This window comes from Struthio camelus, chromosome 5 (genome assembly GCF_040807025.1).
Source record: "Struthio camelus isolate bStrCam1 chromosome 5, bStrCam1.hap1, whole genome shotgun sequence".
Lineage (NCBI taxonomy): Eukaryota > Metazoa > Chordata > Aves > Struthioniformes > Struthionidae > Struthio > Struthio camelus.
Genome location: NC_090946.1, coordinates 80,244,231 through 80,268,212, shown reverse-complemented (window position 1 = coordinate 80,268,212; position 23,982 = coordinate 80,244,231). Strand labels below are relative to the sequence as shown.

General features: G+C 41.2%; 1 protein-coding gene across 2 annotated transcripts in view; it reads right to left on the bottom strand.

The window, feature by feature from the left end:
- Nucleotides 1-1,015: 1,015 nt before the first annotated feature.
- DDHD1 (DDHD domain containing 1) overlaps nt 1,016-23,982 on the bottom strand; it is a 75,151-nt gene continuing 52,184 nt past the window's right edge. The window contains exons 8-13 of one of the 2 annotated variants that reach the window (XM_068947529.1): nt 16,229-16,491; nt 13,990-14,065; nt 8,832-8,981; nt 7,160-7,412; nt 5,669-5,851; nt 1,016-3,505 (exon numbers count right to left, since the gene is read on the bottom strand). In XM_068947529.1, coding sequence (XP_068803630.1) covers nt 3,324-3,505; nt 5,669-5,851; nt 7,160-7,412; nt 8,832-8,981; nt 13,990-14,065; nt 16,229-16,491 — 1,107 coding nt within the window. In that variant the 3' untranslated portion in view covers nt 1,016-3,323. The remainder of the gene's footprint in view (nt 3,506-5,668; nt 5,852-7,159; nt 7,413-8,831; nt 8,982-13,989; nt 14,066-16,228; nt 16,492-23,982) is intronic. The other variant, XM_068947530.1, reaches the window with a different exon arrangement.

Genomic DNA, 23,982 nt, shown 5'->3' with positions numbered 1-23,982 from the left:
AAATGAGCACAAGGACAACAGAAAATCATAAAGGAGGGAGAGGTGGCACCCAGACATAACATAAACATGAGAATGGGAAACACGGCTTAGTTCAACCTACTGTTAATTAGGAAAGGGGTTAAAATAATTTGGGTTGGCTAGCTATATTGTCACAGTAAAATAAAACAAAAGGACTCTAATCGTAGAAACGTAGGCAATAAAAGCAAAGAGAGAGAACGTACAAGGGAAGAGAGACTGCAGTACAACCACAACAGGATAATTAGGAGCAAAAGGATGGAATGCAGTAAAAGATGTTTTAAGCTGATTATCTGCAAAAATGACCTAGCAGCAAAAAAACTGTGTCAAATTTGGACAAAGTACTCAAGGACAAATTTCAGGAAACAGCTCTGTATCAGTAAGATGACCGACAACAGTCCAGTACATTTCCCTTATCTTGGTTTCTCAAGAAAAACCGCCAGTCAACCCAGCTTGTAAAGCTAAACTTCTTCCTTGCAAAAGAAAACAAGTCAGTAACTGGGAGCCAGGACGTTCCAGCTCTATGTTATGCCACGGGCCATTTGACCAGAAAGCCTTAAGCATGAAATTTAGACTCTAGCACGCAGAGATGTGACTCTACTCAAATCTGCGTTACCTTGCAGAAGAGAAATGGGGCAACCCTTTTTCTAACACCTTCAAAATTCAATTATCAAATAGTATGACTATTTCATCTTTGCAAGAGGGCAAGAGATCTGTTTTGCGGATTAAGAAGATGCAAGTCTGCCCACAGTGAGCTTAACATCTTTGCATACACTTTAGAATGAATTTCCATTTATTCTTTAGTGATGTTTGCTCTTTGTAATCAAGTTTGGAGATTATTAGATGCCTCATGAAGCTAGAAGTTAGACTCTTAATCCATTGAACCTGTGGGGTGGGGGACCAAACCCCAACACACTACGATGCACAGGTGTTGGTCCTTATTCTCCTTTCTCCTACCAGCTCTATGATTTATTTCTCCCTGATTTACCAAGAGGTACATAAAAGTAGAATGGCATCCCTTATATGGAGGGCAGTCAGCAAGTGCCAGCACACTCTGATGGGAGGGAAGCAACTACTCCATAAATCTGAAACATGTTCTGGACAACAGCAGAGTCTACACAGACCGCAAGAATGGCAGGAATCAAGCCCTCTGTGTTTACAACATCTAAAAAGAGATCTAGTGTAGAGCCACCAGTAATAAGGGGGTACCACGGCAGTGACAACCTGACTGAAACACAAACCATGGACGTTTGGAAATGTTTTGCACATTCTAAACATAAAAGGAGGTTCACCTTTTACACTGAGGTTCTCCTAAGTAGGAAGAGTTGATTAAACGACGTGTCCGGAAAACCGGCCATGTAAACAAAAGCCTGTTTTCTGGAGCAGAGGTGTCAAACTTCCTCATCTCACAGGGTCTAGTTTAATTTTTAATGACAGATCATCAACCAAGATAAACACGCCAGGCAGCAGAGTTACAATTCACTGAGGCCAGAAGGAATTTTTCCACAGTGATCCACGCTGAAACGTGGTCTTTTACAGCTTCTGAACATCTTTGTTCGGTGCTGTTTCATTGCATTTAGAAATACTTTTCTGCCCTTATCTTCCCTCCCCCCTCCCCCCCCCCTTTTTTTTTTCCCCTTTGCGTTACTTTTTCCTCTATAGCTATTCCTAAATCCATAACCCCAACGTACAGGCCTAAGTCCCAATTCCTTACCCATTCCACCATGGGCGGGGGAGAGGAACAGCCCACGCACTGTTATCTGGGAGCACAGCTACCCTCTCCCCCCAGGGTTTGAGAAAGGACCTCTGCAGTTTCCACATCTCAAAGCTGCTGGTTGAGGCTGGCCGGGACCATCTGCAGGTTTGGGCCGATGCTACCACATCTGTTGACAATGAGAACACAGCTCTTCACTGACACCACTGCTTGATTTTTTTTTTTTTTTAAATGAAACGTAAGATTGTGCAGCTTCTAAATATGGCATACAGATCAGAAATACCTCAGCCAGAGGCAGCTCAGAGGCCTTGCTTGCATCCGACACTTCTACTCCAAAACTTTACGCGTTGTTTTAAAATCTCAGCAATGACCTTTTAGTGTTTCATTCGTAGATTATTTCCTTTTGTCGCAATACTTCTCTCCTAACTCCTCCTGAACTAGATTCAGGTACAAATCTAATATATGTTCTGGCATCCTCAGGCCTCACCAAGTTTATTTTCTGCTACCTTCTTTCTTCTTGATACATTCCTTGCACATATATACACATATACGTATATTTTTATACACATACGCGCGCACACATACATATTTAATGACGGTAAGCAAAAGACAGCTGGATCCTCTGTAAACCGAGTCGAACATGAGGCCAAAACCTTCAGACGCTTGAGAAACACGTGGGGCCTGCAAAGGCCTAGCAAAGCAGCTACTTACCTTTGAGAAGAATGTGACTAATGTCATTTGTGTGAAACCACAAATATTTATTTTTAATGAAAAAATACTTAAAGTGTGCCACAGTGTCCATATATTTCATTTGAATAGTAGTACAAAGATATGTATTTCTGAGAAAAAGTCTTAACACTGTAGAAAATAAATGTGGTTCTTAAATTATGTCAAAAGAAACCAGTAAAAAAGTAATGTTTTATACACTGGAATAAAATGAAACAATTAGTTAGAGATAATAATAAATTATAATTACAATATTTCAAATATTTGCTTCATGCTTCTTCAGCATTAGTTTCTAAATGTGTCATGTATAACAGGCCCCCAGAAGCCAGCAGTCAGAATGGTCTTTCAACGGAATTGTGGATAATAGGATGTGGATCGGAATAAAGTCCTAGAAAAATGACACCACCGTTTGTTATTTACTGATACATAAAACATCAGAACATGGCAGTTTTAGGTTTGTTTCTAACATATATTTTGTTAATGGAAATTAATTTAGTTATTTAATTAACTAATCTTTATACTTCAATGAACTAAACAGCAATTATGGTCATTAACAAGTATGTCACCCAGCACACTGCACAACTGTGCTTATGTGATGCTACACACGGTATTGGCTTTTTATACAGTCAAAGGTAACGAGAATTTGGAATAAATTTAGGCCTAATTAAGCACTGCAAAATGTTTAAAACTATAAAGTGCTTTTAAATACAAATCATTTTTGCTCTTTAGAAACAGGAAAAAATCCAAACATGCACTTAAACCTGAAACCTCCATGCCTTATACACTGCAGTTTAACAGTAAAACATCAGTTTTGTGCCGTCTGTTTTAAAATTTCCTCCCCTATCCCTCCCCCTCCCCCGTCAAAAATTCAAATAGTGTCTAAATTGGATTTGTCAGGATCTTCTTGGTCATGTTTGTACATGAAGGTTAGAAGGAAGAGAGCAATATCCAGAGATGACCAGTAGGCAGTGTGTGACGTGACTGCAGACCAGTATCTGCTCTCCACAAGACCTTCTCTGAGCTCAAAATCGATCCTGTGCTCCAGTTCCACTAGAAATTGAACAAGAAACGAAAGTGTTAACAGAAGGAAAAACACCTACATATTTTTCTGTCAGCTTCTGATTCTACTCGCTCTATATAAAGTGGACATAACATCTCTGTGTTCACCTTTAACACCACACTCATCCACATTTAAAAAAAATGTACATACATTTCGTGCATGCATGTTTACCACAGACGTGACCTGAGAGTGCTTCTTAGTTCAGAGGAAAAACCCTAAAGCTTGGAAGAAGCTGATGTTTTTTTAAGCAACTGTTTTCCGTACTGTAACTATATAAATACATTTATTTATGCTCCTCACGGTAACTATATGAAAGTATCCAGCAGATGCTGGGGCACCACAAGGGAACTTTTGACTTTAGAAGACGGGTGCTCTGAACTTTCTGAAATAGAGAGACCTCCTGTATCTTTAGTGGCTATGCAAGGAGATGAACCTACGCACAAAATTACTAGCCCTTTCTGAAAATCAGCAGTCCCTACGCAGCACAAGCTCTTTTAATTTCCAGATTATTCTAAATATATTTCATCAGTTGTCCCTTCATTTCAATGGCTGTTTTGATTAATATCGCGTTCAAAGCAATTTTCACTGCGTGTTTAACTGGGCCAACGGCTAACCTATTGTTAAGGCACTTTAGTGGTTAGAAAGTCTCTACACGGAGCAAGAGAATAAAAAGAACAAAACTAAAAGCCTGCTTAGCTGCAAAAGCCAAAACCCCATATTGAGTAAAAAATGCAGCCATTTATCAAAGCCAGTTTCAAGGAATTTTAACTCTTGGCTCAAAGAATACATAAACAGAGCGTCACACAAGCGCTGCCTCCACAGTCACGGCACAGCAGCACCCAGGGAGTGACAGCCCTTCATATTTTCACAGCAGTGTTTCACTGCTTTCCAAACACAGCAAGGAGAGGGAATCAGAGCCTCTGAACACTGGGAGATAACCACAGTCATTCCCACTAAGATGCACACGTTCAAAACCAGTCGCTCTGCAAAAACACGGCTCCCAACAACTCTCCCTCTCTCTCTGGTGAGGTTCCGTTACAGAAGCTTGGGCTGGGAGCCAAATCCTGCCACAAGCCATGCGGCCGCCCTCTCAGAAGCAAATACTTCGGCCACGGATTGCATCATTCTGTTTGCAGCCTCGCTGGCCTCTGCTCCGCGCTCTCCTTCTATGGCACAGAGATGAAGTTTTAAAGAGAGAGAGATGCGGGAGCTGCGTAGAAGGCCTGGAAGCACCAACCGCCCACTGCAAGGACCTCATCAAGAGCTCTACAGCATTCGCTGTCATGCCACTGTATTTTCCTTAAGTTTAGAATGAAGTCTGCGTCCTCAATAATGACTCAGGATATCTATTGAAATTAGCAGCGATCAAGGCACTGCAACGTATCATGTGAGTGCTATCACAAGATACAGCAGCGCTACTACTTGTGACTGCTTAGATTGCAAAAACCCCGCCTTGCAACAGTGCCAATGAGAAGTTTAGAAACTGAGTCAAGCATCAATTTCTCTAAAGGAAGTACCTACGTTTTTCCAAAAAACAACTAAAATTGCACTCTGCATTCTGGGCAGTTCAGATTAGGGCAACAACCACCCCCGTTTCCAGTCATGCATGCCTTTAAACATAGATTGCTTCAAAATTGCAAATGTATGGGGAAATTTAAATTAAACTTTTTTTTTTTTTTTTTTAAACAAATGGTAAAGTGGGATTCTCTGTGGCAATTATGTTGCTTTCCCTAGTGAGAATTTAGGACATACTGAAATACAGATCTAATCAGCTAAAACTCTGCAGAATAGGGACACAGATATATTTATGCATGTATATAAATATATATGTACACACACACATATATATACATATATGCATGTATATATAGACAGAGACACATATATACGGATACACCTCTTTTAGGAGAAAAATGGAAAAAAAGGAGAACAAAGAGGGTCAGTCTTTGGAAAAAACCTAAGAGATTCAAAGAGCAGGAACAGATTCAGTTTTTATCATTCTGGAGCAACCCAAGAAAATTAAAGAGGGGCAAATGGCTCGTGTACTACTCCCACCCTCCCCCGACATACATAGGCAGCCCACTAAAGATCTGGCTTCCACAGAGAAGCTAGAAGGCAGAGAGGGTTGGTAAGGTGCAGGACAGGTCACTAACATGTGGGATCGAGAAAGCCAGAGCTGCTGTGTGGGAAAGGCGGTGTTCCAACCGTTGTGGCTTTCCTGTCATCTCCTTCTGCTCCATCTTTCCCCGTCTCAGGCATCTGTGAGGTGCTTGTACTAGATCGACCAAATCTCGAAAAAAGCATCCCTCCAAGGCCCTTGCCAATACTCGCAGCTCCTGCATTCAGCGCAAAGAAAAAACAAGCACAAGGGCAGCTAAATCAAACCACAAATTAAAGTCACTGCTACACCCATCAATTAGAGCTGAGTGACAGACAAAGAAAAACACTATTCATGCTTTTCTAGGGTGGGAGCAGCTTATCTAACTTCAGTGCATTCTTTTTAATCGTGAGACCAATCTAGCGTACAAGCGAAGGTTATAATTTGGAAACTCTAGTTAGGGAAACACAAATAAATGAGGATACTTTTGCTCCAAGAAATCTAGTTCTTTAAAGGATATATGGTAACTAGTCTTAGACTACTTACGAAAAAAGATAAAATGTTTTATAACAACATTAGTATCTTCTGAGTATAAAAATCCCATCAGGACACTTCAGGTTCTCATTAAGGGTCCTTATGTTGGCATAACAGTTACAGAGATTTAGAATTGCTATATCCCCCTTGGAAAGGATGAATTTAGGAACAGGGATGAAAAAAAGTTTTAAGAATAGATCTGTGATGTTTTCTCCTGACTTTGCTGCCACCTCATGGACATCACACTAAAATTACTAAAGTAACACAGGAAAAAGCAGTGCAGCATGATAGAACCCTGCTTTGAAATATTGCAAGTTTCTACTGAAGGATTAAACTGGTTGTATACACTTTAATCATCTGATTGGGAAGAATCCCGGTACCAGGTCACATTAGCCTTCTTCCAAATCCCATGTAGAGAGCTAAAGAAAAGGCTTGACTCAACAAAATCTGCAAGGACACGCTCAGCTATGAGCACCAGTGAAAGTGAATTTAAGCTCTGTTAAACTAAAGCTTATTTTGAATCAGAATACCAAAAAGGAACAGACTTCATATTAAAACAGCCTGAATTCCCTCATGTAAAACTATGAGTGAGAGAGAACTGTAATACTTACTTTAGGGACTGATTTTTCTCCTATTTGTCAAATTCAGAAAACGTCACAAAACAAGCTTTAAAAAATTTTCACATGAGGTAAAGTGGAAACTATTAAATCACCAGGATGTTATTTCAATAAGGAAGACAACAATAAGGCAGCAATGGCATAAACTCCCTGACCTACATCCTCTCTCTGCAAAGAGTAGTAGACTCTGCAAGTCTTGTCTGAAGCGTATGTAAACTGTCCTTTCTTCAGAGTAAATGTTAATTTGGTCTAAAACAAGCAATACACCCACACTGTACAAATACTGAAAAGAGCCAGGAACAGCTTACTTACTGTTACACCTTAAATGCCACACATGAGAACAGTGATGCTCTCCAAAGAGTAACTACCTAAAAAATGACATAAAGAGCAATTACCTAATATACTGGCTTTGCCTATGTTTGTTATGGACTCCCCATAATGGCGCCGAACCAAGACTGGTGAAGTAGTTGGGCTTGGTATAGTTGAAACACTTTCGCTATCGGTAACTGAGGTAGGTTCTTTTGTTGGGTTGAGAAAACTTGGCTTCATATGCTCATAAGGTAGAGGATTTGCAGTGTTGTACCAGTGGATCTGTACAGGCGAAATGTTGCTGTAATGTTTCAGAATTAAAGGTTCTAGTCTATAGGCCTGCAAGAGTAATTCAGAAAAGAAAATCTTGAGTATCAATAACAACTGAAAGTCACATTCCTTTCCCAATATAGAGTGCTCTTCAACCTCAGATCTCTGTAATAACAAAATCTCTGTAATAAGAGTGAAGCCTAGAAAGTGACAGAACACTGGTGTTATGTTCTGGTTCATGTTTATTTTCACAGCCTAAGAGATATACTAGCTTCCCAGCTGTTTGTACACACACATCTGCACATCCCTCTGCAACGCTTTTACTACACAGTGCTGTTAGCATCACAAAAACTACTGTTAACAGATGTTTGTTAGAATGCATTGAAAGACCAAGCTTTATATACAGCTAAACACATACTGCACGTCTCAACATGTTGACAGCGAGGAACTGGGTACGTAAACAGTTTCCTTGATGAATCTGCACTGAGCACTATGCAAACCATGAATTGGCAAGGCATCTGTGTGTTTAGGAAAAAAACCACACTTGATTGATTCTTTATTGATTTTTAATTGATTCTTTGTTTTCCTTTGTTTACTAAGATATAGGAAAGCATTCTGCACTTCTTTACGTAGGAAAGAGTAAAGTTACAACTTGCAGAACGGGCCAGCTGACTGTAACCTGATCAACCACCCTAGGCTTTCAAGGAAAATTTGCCATGTGTTCCATCTTGGAAGTAGCTGGAGCTGAACAAAATCTTGAGATGAGCAGAACCAGCATGTTTTGATAGGAGTCGAAAGATATTCAGGCTTAGGCGGAGTTTAAAAATGAGCACCCCCCAAATTACTGTTCTATAATAAATGCGAAACTTTCAAATCAAGGTTCCACCAAAGAAGCTGTCAAATGCCGACCATCCTGTCTCTGAGAACAGCCAATAAAAGCTGCCTATGAAAGAGTGCAAGGACAGGGCAAAGCTATAACCAGTACTTCCCTCCTAAGTACCATCTCACCCTCTAACAATCTGCTACTCAGAACTCCTGGGGAAAACAACAGTGTCTTTGTTTTTCTACAGTAGCTTGTAAACTGCTTGTAAAGTTTTTTAACAGCATCTTTGGATAGAAACTGTTTTATAGAAGTCAGTAAGTTAAACAGAAGTTGGAACCTGACCGAGGAGAATTATTGACTGAGAAGGGTTATTTCATCTGTCTTTGCAAAAAAAAAAAAAAAAAAAAAAAAAAGTAGAGTAATATTGAATCTTATGCTTATTAATATGAAAAGAGAAGCAAAGTGTAGAATATATAAGGCACTGATTTGTAGAAATTGTTATTCTACAGTTATAAAACCCAAGAAATTCTACAATAACTAACAAATAACCATGTACTGGAACATGCGTGTGTTGATCCTCATGCTTTGATGATCACACATATTATCACACAGCTGATGTTTAAAAATACTCAAGGTAAAAGCTTGCAACTGCAATTAGAACTCACCACTGGATCTGTTGGATGAAAAATATTTAGTAAGCGGTTACAAATCGTTTTGGGCAGAATATGATCTTGACTACCGCTGTTTCCCGGACGGATGCCACGCAATGCCAAAAACACTGCTAATGGAGATCCCATACAGAAGAAATTCTCAACCTAAGGAAAGATTTCATCGATGTTAATAAGGAAGAAAATAATGCTTTCTAACATGGCTGGACTTGATTATTTCTCTGTGTTTCAACTGAGGGACTTGCATGGTATTAGTGAGTCAAAATAGGGACGACTGCTGTCACATACATACTATAGCATAACAGGTTAAGTTTCCCACTTCCTTTTGCTGTGAGAAGAGTGTTAAACATTGTGCTGCTACGTAGTTGGAAAACCGAGAAACAAGTTGGATATTTGCACTGAAAGAGGTCTACCAACGTTGGAAGGGCTGGAGTGAAAGGAATTTGGAGGACGCTAAGGAAACGTGGTGAGTTTCACAAGATAAGTCTGATTTCTCATGAAACACTAATCTTTCCCTAGCCAACTATAGCTCATTCTGCTAAATACACCATCGAGGAAATAGAAACGCAAGCTACACTGAGTATTAAAGACAACCTACAGAATATTTATAGTAGTTACACACACAAACAGGCTGGTGTTATGTACAACCTCTTGAAAACATCTAGTGTTAAGTGAATAGAATGGTGCTTGTCAAAAGTGCCAACACATCAGACATCAGCAATCACTATCCATGAACAGGTACAGCACACTCAGCGATTCTGCAGACTACCCTCACGTTGCCCAAAGTTACCGTGACTTTGATCTAAAAGGACTGCCTCTGACACTGAGAGGCAAGGTGAGTAAACCTGGACTGCAACCACTAACCCATCTGACAAAGGTCACTGAACATGCATCAGTGGTAACGACTTTTGGTCACTACCAACCTGGGCCGGGATTCAACAGTGACCTAGAGGTGAATGGCTTCGTATCCCATTACCAATCCTCAGACATCGTCTCCTAGAAACATCAAATGTAGAACTCTGTAGTCAAAAATATTTTCATAAGTCAAAGTTACTTTTTAACCTTTAGAATATTTTCTTATATGAAAAATTAAATTTTATTGTTATCAGAACTTCGCTGTAGCTTTCCCAATAGCAGAGCCCAGTTTGCAGGGCACTACAACTGAGCAACTATTAGTGCGCTACTACTTAATCGACAAGAGAAATTCTGCATTCTTGCTAATTGCACATGAAGAATGCTTGGATTCCCAAGTGCCTCTGCTATATGTCAGCACATGAAGCAAGGGCGTGGAAATAAAGGTCCATTTCATCTATCAGATTCCAGCACTGCACAAAACATTCTTCCTCCTCTTACTTGGCATCCGTACCCCACTTCTTTCTTCCAAAAGAATGTTCAAGTCCCATTTCAATGAAAAAAAACCCTAGATCTTCAGCAAAGCCATTCAACGTCGCATGCAACAAAGCACTGCTCTTTGTCATCTGTATTGTTCCTCTGGTCTAGTTGAAAGAAGCTCTTCTTTCTCATAATTAAGCTTTACATAGATCCTTACGTTTCTGCAGTTTGGACAAAAAGCTTCCTCATCTTCAAATACAATAGAAACAGACATTCACAGTGTAATCCTTTACACTGAATAAGTAACCTTTCACCCTGTCCATCTGATATGCCTGTATCCAGTGTTTGGAGCACACAGTTACGGTCTTTCTACTTCAGAAAGAAGGCAGCAGGTACTGTGACTACCAGCTTACACTTGCTAACAGATACTTAAAAGATATTTTCATGAATTCACTTTAGGCAAGCGCAGACTAGGCAGAAAGCTCAAAAGGTAAAAAGATTCAATGGTTACAAGGTGCATGGCTTTTGTTCCCTTATGCCTACTGATAAACACAAGATTAACAACGTCCACAGACAGATGCTTTCTTTTCAGTGCAGTGTTCTTTGTTACTTATTTTCGTACGTGCACTACCCTTTCAGCATCGTCTTCCAGCTCTGGATATGCTTACGAAGGCAAAGTATACCAACAGGAGGATACTGTAAGGGGTGGCAATAGACTGGTATCAAAGCAGTGTATATTAAGAATTGAGAGTAAGCCGTCCAAAAATAATCCTTTAAATTGCAGCCATTAGACTCTTAGCATTATTGCAAAGTGGCTGAACAGAAGACTGCTGTGCAATGAAACCTACTGGGAATAGAGGACTAAAATCTTTTTGAAATATGTTTATTAATTTTGTTGTTTCTCCTTGAAGCAGGAGTGGGGAATCTCACATTTACTTCTGTAAAAGTTTAACAACAGAGAAGCAAATTTGCAGAACATGACCTTTCAGGATAGCACTTTTCTCCTGGTTACGTTCCATAAACAAAAGACATAATGAATTCATTGGTATTTTAAGTGGAAGCTGAACCAAACAGCCATCTATTCAACTCAAGACTCTGCAGTTCTTCTAGAACCAAAAAAATAGTTGAATGAGAGGACAGAAGTGGGACAATGCACCTCTTTCGCGCATAGGCAAGCGTGGGGAGTAAATAGACATGTTTAGCAGTAATGTTAAAATGGAAGACAGAGGGTGACTACAGTTTATGTGTCTATGCTGCCTTTCAGCCTGGAGGATCCCAAACATCCTCCCGGAGTGAGGAAATGCAGCCTTCTCTGTGGCAGCTTCTACATGAGCTTCTACACCCAGGAACATTCTGCAACCCTAGCACTCTAAGGGAAGCGAGGAGACTTACATCAGTATTACACGGGGAATTTAACCAGGCAGTTGTGCATTGAACTACTATGGCACATTGCTGTATTCAGTTTAACGGTTTCCTCCTTTCAGATAAGGCTGCACATCAGCATCCCACTAAGCTGTCATAATTCTTGTACATGCGGGTGAATCGCTAGTATCTTACAAATCTTGACATTTGTTATCAACAATGACATCCCTGTCAGATACTGCTACATAGAAAACACAAGATCAGTTATAAGCTGGAGCTTCCTTCCAGAAGCGTTAATTCACCTATGGTTACAAAAAAAGCACCAAGGAATCCTAAAGTACTTTAAGGCAGCACATTAACAAGTCTAGATTTAAACTAATTTCCACCTCAGTACCAGGGAGCAAGTGAGGTAGACCCTGCCCTGCCCTTCCCTACCACGAAGGGAAAATCATCCTACCACACTGCTATTTTCAGGAACCACAGAGTCACAAAGAGGTTGGTATCACACCCTTCCCCATGTTTTCATGCTCTTCACCTTCTTTAGTCTTTAATTCCTATTCCTCTTACACAGCTGGTGAGGAGAAGGCTGCACTTCTAAGCGCTACATTCGTAGTGGGGACTGGGGTGTTGGCTTTGCTTTTAACCCACGCAGCTCCTAATGATTTAGCAGCTGTGTCATCGGAGGAGGAGCAGGGGAGAGCGAGCCATAAAGATACCTAACCCTCAAGTTCTCATTTTGGTGATCTTTCTGATACATTATGAGTACAAGACACTCCAAATCTTCATTTTTTTTCTCCCAAAAGGCTGATTCAGTTCCACAGATCACTTCTCCTACTAAGCACCAGCCAGCGCACTTATTCTGGCGCTTATCTTGCCAAAAGCTATGTCTGTTCTTGCTTAACATCAAGCAAATTCAATCCTGTTTAATGTAGACTAGTGATTTTCTCTCATCCTGGGAAGCTGAATATGTACAGTCCATAAAAGAGGCAACATATTGACAGTAACCAGCCCCTTTTATTACAGCTGTACACATCCGTTTGGTGGCGTAGCACAGAGCAGAGAGATCGGTGAACCAAATACTCCAGTCTCCTGCATACAGACCAAAGTAATTTGTGGATCAAACACTTGTTGTGAATAGCAGCTTGTGATCAAACTGGAGTCCTGGTCTGCCGTGAAGAGCCAAGATGCTGGTACCTACAAAGCAGTTACTTCTCTCTCAACTAGCTCCCCTCACCCCTTGTAAGCTGGACTGGCTTGCTGAGGAGAAATCATCTCTCAGTAACATCCTGTTGAAATCTTCCTTTGGGAGAAGCACCTTGCTACCACATTCACAGAAAGCCTCTCTTCCCCTTGAGCAGGCACAGTACTCAAGCAATGAGAGTCCCTAGCATAAAACTTCATATAAATGAAATGTCTTTCTATCAGAAAGGGAAAGAAAAAAGATGTGCAGCAACAGGAAATTACTTAGCAGTAATTTGGGTTGATACAGTCCTCTTCCTTTCCTCCCTTCTTTTCCCCTCCCTTCCTGCTCACTCTAAAAGGTTTTTTTTTTTTAAACCTGCAGTTTGAACACAACTGGGTGAAGAATAATCTCTGCACAGAGCTGCAGAAGTATCAGTCTGACTCCATCTTCCTTGACGGCAGAGATAATAGCACAATATATGCTTTTAAGCAGTGATGAAAAGGAGAAGGCTATGACAAATTGAACTATGGTTAGTTTTCTCTTCATTATGGCTTATGATTGACCTTGGCTTCTAGGAGTCCTTCTGAATTCAGAAGGATAGAAAGATCGCAAGTTAAGAAAAAAATAACCTATTTTTTCTCATCTATCATGTCACATTTTTATCATTTAATATTTCAGGACACACTAGAGCAACTAGAAAGTGTTGCACATCCCACCAAGAAGCTAGAAAATTATATTTCCCAATGCTATGAATTTCTAGCAATTTATATAGTCAACTAGCAATCAATCTGCTTCATGGGACTAAAAGTAGCTTGTCCTAACTCTCAGACCAGAGTAATTTGGAAGGAAAAATCCACTGCTGGAGGAAGTTCAGTCAGATTTGAAGCTGCTCAAAGGTGTGACATGTTAGAAGCAGTTCCCAAGAAAAATGGATTAGTAGACAAAGTAGGAGTGAAATTGTTTAACATGCATGATTAGTGAAATTTATCAAATGACTTTACAATCACACATGGGTGTGTGGGTGTATGTGTGTAATATATTACAATGATTTATATACATGTTTATATATTTACTTATAAACATATCTTTGTAATAAGAACACATGAATACAGTAACGTGTTTACACATACACACACGCAGTACAATCAATAAATTAAAATTATTCTTTCAACATTATCTCTAGGGAAATAGAAGAACATGTAATTAGAATACCTCATACTGCAGGTGTATTTTTAAAGCAAGTAGAACATATGGTAAAAACCTCTCAGACAGGCATACCTTAAATTTTAAGACAGGCGTTTTTGCTACGGTGGATGCCTTTAATCCATGTAACCTCTCTTCTATCTCTCTCAACCTAGAAAAAAAGGAAATCTTTCTGAGATACAGCAGAAAACGTAGCATTAACTTCTCTGATCCAAACAGGCAGTTCTGCAGGGTCTGAAGGTTGCGTCTGTTAGGAAAAGAGAGCGTCGGCCTAAGCATTTCCAATTTATTAAGAAACAATGCATGTAAACCCTGTTTCTCTGACCATGGAAGGAGTCAAACAAGAGGTGACGGTTTCTTTGTTCACTACTCCAAACACCTTCCCATCCTCTTTCCTCAGGAGCAGGTGGCTCACTTCTGCTTCCTTGGTGCTTTTGCTGCTTTATGCAACCAAATCACCTGTTTTGTTACCAGACCAAGAGGAAAATCTCTAGCCCAATCATTTTGGAGCTCCGTATTGTGGTGGAATATCTGGAGTGTCCCACCTTCTTCAACTGTCATTAACAAAAGGTCGTTTACCTGTTCTTCTAGTTACCTTGAATAAAAAAGTAGCTACAATATAAAGCACCTGCAACGGACTGGTACAACTGTCTAATTCCAGCACTAGAGCATCTAGAACTGGAGTTCCCAAAGAGCATTTTACAAATAAAAATATTAAGCTTAACTTCTGCCATCTTGATTAGCAAAAAACAAGTTTGGAGCTACAGCTTTTTGAAAAGAAGCACTTTCAAAAAAGTCTGCATGTTTTAAGAAATGTGATTTGGTCTTAAAAAGGAAAGCACGCAGAACTTTTAACTCTCGTCAAATATTGTCAAAGGGTTCCAATACATAAACTCACATGCTATACATATATTATTCTACAACCTAGAATACTTGCACACGTTGTCATGCACTGCTCAGGTGTAAGCACCTTCAGAAATCTAGTATGAGTTTGCTAACATTTAAGAAGTGGAAATCCAGAAGTTACAGGGCATTAGTAGCATATTTTCTGAAGTTTCAGACGGAACTACACTAACATTGTTTATGAAGAGGAGAAGCACTCTGTTTATATAGACATGCCTGTGTCAAGTTATATTTAGATTACTGTTGGATCAGCGTTAGATTCACTTTAGTGAATGCCTAAGGAATGGGAGCAGAAGTGTGAAAATGGTAAATTTTCACTGGTCATACACCTGAAGGGTCATCTCACCACTGGGCAACTTCACTTGGTCTCTTATTTATCTTCTCTCAGAAAGGCTGCACTTTATTCAGCCTTGGGGCTGACAGAGATGTCCTGTACCAACTGGTAATTACATACAGACTGATTTCAAGCACTGCAGGAGATCTGAAGCTGTATTAGAGCTTCCAAAATACCACCAATACTAAGATATTTTTCAAGAAGGAAGAGAAGAGAACTGTGATCACAATTTACCCTCACTTCCCACTGCAAAGATTCAAGTTGTAGCTACTATTTTCAGATTCTCCATATATGGATGTCTTATACCAACTCGATGTCCAGGTTAAAGCAGGGAAGTGACCTTAACACTGTGGAGTCATCATCACGATCCGCAAGGTCTTCTAACACCGAGAATCCCTACCAACACCGAGAATCCCTACCAACGCTTGCAAGCCGCTGAAACTGTGATCTTATTTGACACAGTACACAGCGCTGCTTCACACTCAAAACAGCTGCATTAATGTTTCTAGATGGCAGCAAGCAGCAGTGGGTAAATGATCCACAGCAGAATAAACCCCATAAGCCCAAACACTCAGCTGCAATTACAACATCTGTATCCAGCTGGTGGAGCTCAACTTTCAGGCTGCTCCTAAGAGAAAACCTTTCACTCCTGCCTAGAAATTCGAGGATTTCACTACTCAGGTTTCACTAGTCTGCTCAGTGTTACTGCTTATTGCCCACCTGCAAGCTACTTTGCTGTGTGTGTTTTCCTCAAGGATCTTAAGGGCTAATGGCCTGACCTTCTATCCTTCTTCCTGGCTAGAAGTGGCTCCCAGTGTATCTGAGCAGTGAACAGCAGCAGCTAGTTGTTCGGTTCTGGTACAGTGCGCAAGATGTGGGTTCAGACTCCTATTAGCAACACCGGCTGGCTCCCTTTGCCTGCTTAGTCCTGCCTTTGGCATTTACCACTGCCATTCAGCACCAACAGAAAAACATCAGCCACAAAAGATAACGGTCTTGGTGGATTCTGGAAACATCTGAAGGGCATCATCTTGGGATGCGCTTTCTTCGCTAGTAATGGGGAAGTGGATACATTACCGTTGTTTAGTTATGTAAAGTTCTTCAAGTAAACGTTGCTCCTCATAGCTCATCCAATGGTCTTCAAGCTCTTCCTCCTCCTTCTGCAGCAACTGTTCATAAAGCCGAACAGGGTTCCAGCCGATCATTATGTCGTAGGTGATGACACAGCCCAGCGAGTGGGACACAATCGAGACTTTCCCTCCTTTCTCCTCAAACTCTGGATTCCGAGAGCAGAAAAGCGTGTATAGTCGGTTTAGCTCCTGCTGCAGCCCTTTCACAAGCTGTTTTAAGAGGGGAAGGCAAGAAGGCTTAATATTAACAGCTTACACTTCTGTGCATGTTCACACGTCTTCACCTACTACACAGACCAGCTTCTCAAACATACATCTAGGACAAGCATGATCTTCTAGTTCACTTAGACTTGGAAGATGAGCAAAATCTTAGGGTCAATTCAACTCTCTGCTGTCTTTAAAATAGCCCTCCAAATCCCCACCTATAAAACTGAACAAAGGAATCTTAGCTCGAGGGACACTGACTTCTTTACAGCAGCAACTGGATAGCTGACTGTTCCTGACTCCAGTGGTCCATCTCTTCCCTTCAGGCCCAGTAGAAACCACTAAGCAGGACATGTGATAACCCTAGACCAGCTGGGCTTCACAGCCCAAGGCATTAAAGGCATTACATTGAAATAAATCCTTAAAAAATAACAGATACTTAAAGCACTTAACAGCATCCTCTGAGCAATAGCAGTGTACTCAGTTTTCATTAATAGCACAACAGCAACTATTAACACCCCTGGATTTCCCTTACTGGTTGTTTCTCCCCCCGTTTCTCTACCTTTTTACAGCACTGCATGTTTCTCCTATGTCAGAGGTTCAGCTCCTTTTTTTAATCCAAGAAGGCTGGCAATAGAAGGGGCATTAGCCTGGGCCACATGCGATCTGGAATCAACTCACATCTCTGCCACAAGATCTGCATGTAACCCTAGACAACTCATGCTCTCCCTTCTCCATTTATGAAAATGAGGTAACAGCATTCCTACCTTTCTGTAGGGGACTGGGAAGATATATCCATTAAAACTGAGATGGCCAGATACTACGACGACAGCCTAAATGGGTTCTGGGAAAATATCCTCAAATTCCTTTCAGATCTTTGTAAAACATACTTGAACTCATCATAACCTTCATTATTCTGCTCACTGCTCAGCTACAAGGGGACCAAGTGTTCTGTCCTATTTATTCTCCTGCCATAATGCACTTACTGTAATTTTTCCAAAAGAATCAGACTGAAATGATACCACTGAAAAATAAAAAGCCTCATCTCAGGCAGAAGGAAGATATGCAAGAAGAAAAAGTACAAATGAGACAGGAAGACCGAGGGTTTGAACATTTGATATAAACAACGCTAAGGAAAAGAATAAACTTTTTTGCTTGTGGGTTTCTGGGTTTTTTTGGAGGCAGGGAACAGGAATGCAACATAGTTTTCAGACATGGCAGGCTACTCCTATACTATTACTGAGATAACTATATATTGATCCAACGTTAATTGGATCCTTCAGAGGCTTATTTGCTTCAAATTCTTCACTAAGGTACGCATGTGTGAAAACGTTAAGATTCACAGAAAAAACTTATTTAGGGAGAAATATTAAAAGCCATGAAATTAAAGAATGAGACAATATAAATAAGGCAGCTCTGCTTGTGAAACTCGACACGGTAACTGAGCAGTGCTCCCAGGCAGTGGCACAAAGGAGGACAAACGCAAAATTGCAAATCATTCCCTTGTTAGCGACAGGAAATTAATGCTACAGAACATGCAATTTGAACATGATTTTTCAAGTGCCTGAATCATTACTGAATATAAATATGAATGGCAGTAGGACTGCAAGTGTTTGATACACATTTTACTGAGACGGAAACCACACAACAGACGTTATGCCTCAAAGCACGGTGAAATGATTAACAAAGACTTGCAGCAGCTCAGGGAAAAAAGTACCATCATTCCCATTTCTGAGTCTCTTTGGCTGTGATGCTGCCTATTTTTGCATTTGGCTCTATGCAGACTTTGGGCACTACTTTTACACATGAACAAACAGGCAGAGGTTTAGCAAGAGTCAGGGCTGGAAATAGAAATCAGGACTAGATTTGGCTGACACTTTTCCATTTGAAAAGGTTTTGATTAAAACCCAGGGCAAAATAAGAGAGATCTGTTGAAAGCAAAGTGTTTTGGGATACCTGGCAGGAGCCTAGTGAAACGAGGGAGCACTGTGTGCCTGCAGTTTGGCTGGCTGATGTGGAACCCCCAGGGGTGCCAACGCACATCGCCCTGCCGTCAGGGCCGCAGCAGGGAGCCCCGGACCGGGGACTCCCGGCCCCACAGCAGATGCTCTGGCTGGAGCATCAGCTCTGCTTCCAGAGCAGGCAGCGCAGAAACACCAAGCAAACGGTGCTGGGCTGATCCCAGCAGGGAGAAAGTAATGACAGGGCTCCTGACTGCTACGTCGTTTTAAAAATCGCTAAACAGGCTATATTAATATATCTCAATGTCTCTCTCCAAATTTTCCCTCTGGCGGGAAGTTAGAAATAAGACACACAAACAACTCAGTTGCTTCCTTCACTTTCTCATTGCGCAAAAACTATCGCTCCCAGTGTACTGACCGTCTTGCTCAACAGTCCTGCACCCTACTCTCCAGTACCCTACTCCTTCATAGCCCGTTTCCTTGGAAAAACAGAGGTCTTCCGGGAAGAATGATATTATGCCAGCCTCCCCCACTGCTCATAGGCACAGAGCGGACAAGGCATTTATGGCATTTCATTACAAAGGTCTTGTTCTCTCTCAGTTTTGGGGCATAAATCACACCCAGAAAGTCCAAGCACATTTTTAACTGTCTTGCTCCTTAAAAACATGTTGTTATTGAGGTGTTAGGCAAAAGCAAGGACAGCAAGAAGAAACCATGCAGCAATTTCCCCAACAGCTGCATATTCAGAAGTTTATGGACCAGATTACAGCTTTTAATTCAACCAGATCATCTGACAGAGATTGCTTCTAAATCCCAAATCATTGGTTACCTTATTTAGTTGTACAGTACAAGGTCCTGCTGTAGCAAGGCCTCCTGATTTTCAGGCACCATAAATGGTCTACTTTGCTGCTATGACAAAAAAAAAACCCTCCAAACCCTCAAACTGCAGTGGCTGCTTATAGATATTTTCATCTTGCCAAGAGCTCTGTATCAGTACTCAGATAATATAATTGAACCTTTTGGTATTTAGTAAGTGGAAAAAAAGAAAAGAAAAAGCACCTTCCATTTTAAGTCCTAGCTAAAAATGATTTGGTTAAGCAGTATAGGAAGTTAAAAAAAAATACTTAACCCTGATTTACTTTCTCACTCTTCATAAACATACAATATCCTGACCTGTAAAAGAACAACTAGGTTTGAAAAGGGCTTTAGTCCCGTAAGTGTAATTTTAAGTCTTTTAAAATCTGTTTTGTCATTACAGCCTGATATATACCCTAACTCCCCATATATAGGTGCCTTCTGTAAATATCAACCTTCCGTATATTTGTTAAAATTAGTGACTCTTTTCACTGAAATTTAATATGAAAAATGTACCTACCTATGAAATTCTCTCTCAAACTCCATCATGGTAATTAGAGCCAACTTTTTAAGAACTGACTTTTTTCTATCTACAGCCTTTGCTTTTGCTCTTTCTAAAGGATTTACGGGAGTTCACTTACTTCAAGAAAAACAACAAAGCAACAAACACCACCTCCCTCACCTCCCAAAAAAAAACCCCCCCACAAAATCCCTAGTTGCTGCTCCATGGTATATACTTTGATATACCTTGTTGTAAGGCTGTAAGTACAGATCGGGGCAAAGGGGGCACCATCTCAAGACTGGTCTCCTGCTGGTTCACAGTTTTCCCTGCTCTCAAGTGCTACAGCTAAAACAAATCACCTCCCAGTAACGAAGCCTTGTACCCACTAATTTCCCCTTTGTTACTGCCAACCCTAAGCCTCACTTGTAACGCAACGTGAACAGACCCCTCTCTCTGTTTCTATCTCCTCTCTTGCCTCCCCGTTCCCTAGTTGATCTTACTTTGGGGATAAGTGAGAGAGACTATTCACAAAGAGCCGTTTCTCCAGCCGTACAGCAGCGCTGTTCTCTCGCACTCCTCCACAGGAGGGCTTTTAGTAAGGTTTTTCCCACAGAATGGCTAGAGTTCCCTTGATTTTTTTTCCCAACCAATACTACCATTTCCTAAGGCTTCTCCCACAGACTAAACAGCTCAAATATTTCACAAAAGAATAAATGTGTCAGGAATCAACTGAGCCAATTTTTTCCAAGCAGCTGCTCCCACTAACTGTGTTTCCTGCTCTGCCTGCTAATCTGCTGGCTGCTCAGCTCAGTTTGGTTACCCTCAGTGAAATGCACCCTACTTACAAATCCATTACTGAAGGGACTGAAAAATGGTAACAAAGGGAGCGCTTCCTATTTCTTCAAAAATAAGTTATATCAAGTCCCCTTCACCTCAATTGACCTTCCTACCACAACATTAGTTGAGCGTAAGCTTGAGCACACTGCGCAACACTCGAAAGAAAGGTACGGAAAATTTTCCAACGGTCCTGCTTTCTTTCCCAGAAAAATCTTTTCTCCCTGTTCTAATTTTGAGGGAAAATTCCCAAAGGCAGAAGCCTTCTCCTGCTGTGCTCAGTAGAACTCCAAAAGCGCGTGCTGCAAAAGACAAGCGTGATGCCACTGATAGCTAGCGTAGAAATCTCTTTGCTTCCTTTGTGCGGCACTCTGCACTGCTTCCTCTTCGAGTACTCTTGCATCTTTTGCCCTAGCTCCAGCACTTCTCCGCAGACCAGCCTGCCTTTCCAGGCTTCCAGACACGTGTGCAGAAACCCCACCTGCGTGCTCCACATTTGCTGAAGGGTGGGAAAAAACAGGAGCAACTCATTCCTGAGCACCTTTCACAAACTAGTTGTTTCAGTGCAAAAGTTTGGTGCAGATTTAAAATGCTATCAGCCTTGCAGATGCAACACTGCAAATACTCATGAATGTCCAGTGAAAATGAAATACAAATAAAGCAGGACTTCACAATGCCTGAAGCCTTTAATACAGGCAAGTTTCACAGAGAGATTTTATGGTAAGCCATAATCAGGCACATTAAGCACCCCACAATTCTCAGACTGGGTAGGGAGCCTTTATGTACTATTAAATTTTCAGACCTGCTGAATGCCAGGAGAAGCACAGATATACTTCAGATGCAGCCTTTGATACAGTTTGACAGAACAGTATCCAAGGAATTAATATATTTCCTACATGTTTTGGTTTGGTTCCAAAGGGCAAGGGAGAGATTTCCAACAGTCAAAGATCTCAGGAAAACAGGGAGAGTGAATGCAAAAAAAAGCAACAGGAAGACTGAGCAGATGCGGTAGCTGCTGATGCTCTGAAAATCTTTTGGGAATGTTTTTCATTTTTGCTTCATCAGTAGATCAATTATTAGGGACCTGAAGCTCCCTTTATCAGGTTAAGGTTTGTCAGTAAATCCTCCACACAAGAAACTTCAGCTCAGAGGATCAAGTTGCTCAAAAGTCATCACCTTATACACTGACAAACCAAGGTTAAATGCTCTACGGCCTTCACAAACCTCATTAAAGGCCAAGTAGGGAATGGTCTTTCTACACACACACACGGACAGCTGGAATGACAGTCATGTAATTTCAAGGGAAGATAAAAACCAGACTGCCAATCAAGTAATAGGAATGGGTCACTGGGCCTGCTCTGATCGGGTCATAAATCCTCTCTGCTTTCCAATTACATGCTTGTCTGGCATATCACTTCCCAAAAGTAAAAAATAACAGTCTATTCCAACCACTCGGGAATCCTGGTGGCAAGGACACGTGTTTTATTCAAACAAGATGAGAGTCACTGTCAGACAAGACACACCAGTGTTTCGGGCAGATGAGGGAGCTGTGGCATGGCTGACAATAAGGGCAGGAGGATCACATCGCTAATCACCTCTTGGGTACTTGTCTCTGCCTGAACCGTGAGAGCATGAAGGGGGGCAAGTAACCATGTAAGCAGTGAAATATCCAGAGCTGCACTCTGGTTCAGCGGAGGCCCCTTTTGCACGGAACATCAACAGCGTTCTGTGCTGAGCTGGAAAAAAACCAAACCTCTAAATCCCCAGCACCTGCATCCGAAACAGCTGTTCGGTCACCCTCTGATGCAAAAGACAAGCTTGTGATGCTGCAAGACACAAGCATAAATGAGCCTACTTCTCGCAAAGCAAAGGGAAGTCAGCTACGCGTACAGCAAATGAACACCTCCCAGACATCAAGGACGTCCACGTGGAAGGAAGAACCTGACCTCCCTGCACGTCCTAGAAACTGTGGAAAGATTGCTTGGGATGAGGGTGACTCTTCAGTGCACTCCAAAAGTACCAGGATAGAAAAGTAAAACTTTTCCCCCTCAATATCCAGCAAATGACTTTTTTTTTTTTCTCCAAGAAAAAAAGGAGTACAAAATCCCTGCTGGCTCTCTGTGCACCGGAAGTAACAGAGAGCTTATACTGCTCTTGCCAAAGTCCTCAATGACCTCTTTGTAGCAGAAACTCGGATATAGCACTCAAGTCCCAACCTCTTTGATCTGTCAAAGCCAACAAAAAGTTTGCTTTTCTCTTGGGCTTCACTAAGTGTTCTCTCCCGAGACTGTTCTTAACTTTGACCACCCCCTGCTGTGACTTTTAGAGGACCTTCCTCTCTGCCCCCTCCACAACACCTTCACCCTCTGGACACTCTTACTGACATAAGCAACTTGCAGACCAAGAGAAAAAATAACATAGAGCTACATACAAAAAGGGAGTACAGGAAACCTGACCTTTGCAACCCCTCCAGCTTGAACAGCATCAAACTTTTTGTAGGCTTCGTGGGAAAGGAATTTTAAGGAGATCTGAAGAACAGTGAGTTTTGCAAGCAGCTCCTTCCAAATATCAAGAGAACTTCAGAAGAAAGTTTGTTTGAAATTCAGCAAGTAGGCAATAAGAAACTGGTGTGATGGGCCAGCTGAAGGTGGGAAGAAGGTCCTTAAAAACCAGTGATGCAGTTCAAAGATAGACTTGTCAAGGAGCATGAGAGCAAAGATGAGTGTTTGCTTCATGTGAACAAGAACATGCCAACACATAACACAAAGACGGGGGTGAAACTGCTGACCCTCCAGCACACAGCAGTTACCACGCTCCCAGACAGCATCACTGAAGGGTGCTAAAAGACTGTCACAACAACAGATGAGAGGCCAGAATGAGACTTAGCTGTGTGAACGGATAGGAGTGGCTGTACGTCTTAGCGACATTACAGAAAAAACATGTGCGGGTATCTAGACCTGAGCGTGTGTCTCAGTACCCCTCTTTCCATTGAAAGGCTGAGCCTACCCCTTTTCTTACTAAGGGCCTATATTCAAAACAAAGAGTTTAGGTTTACGCACATCCAGTAACCCGTCACTTTATAAAGCTGAGAATACATTCAGGGACAATGAAATGAATTAAACAAGCCATGAAAGTGTTGCCAAGCAGTTCCTTGAATGCTGCGTTCTACAGACGAAGCAAAAATTATACTGAAGTAGTCTCAATTAAAAATTTCCTGCTTTACATCCTTATTTTTTAAGCACACACAGAACAATTCCTTTTTGTTGCTGAAAGGACTCCCTAACAGCAGGATATTTCAAATGCAAAATCCGATATCACAGAGGGATGAAAGCTCCAGTAGAAAGA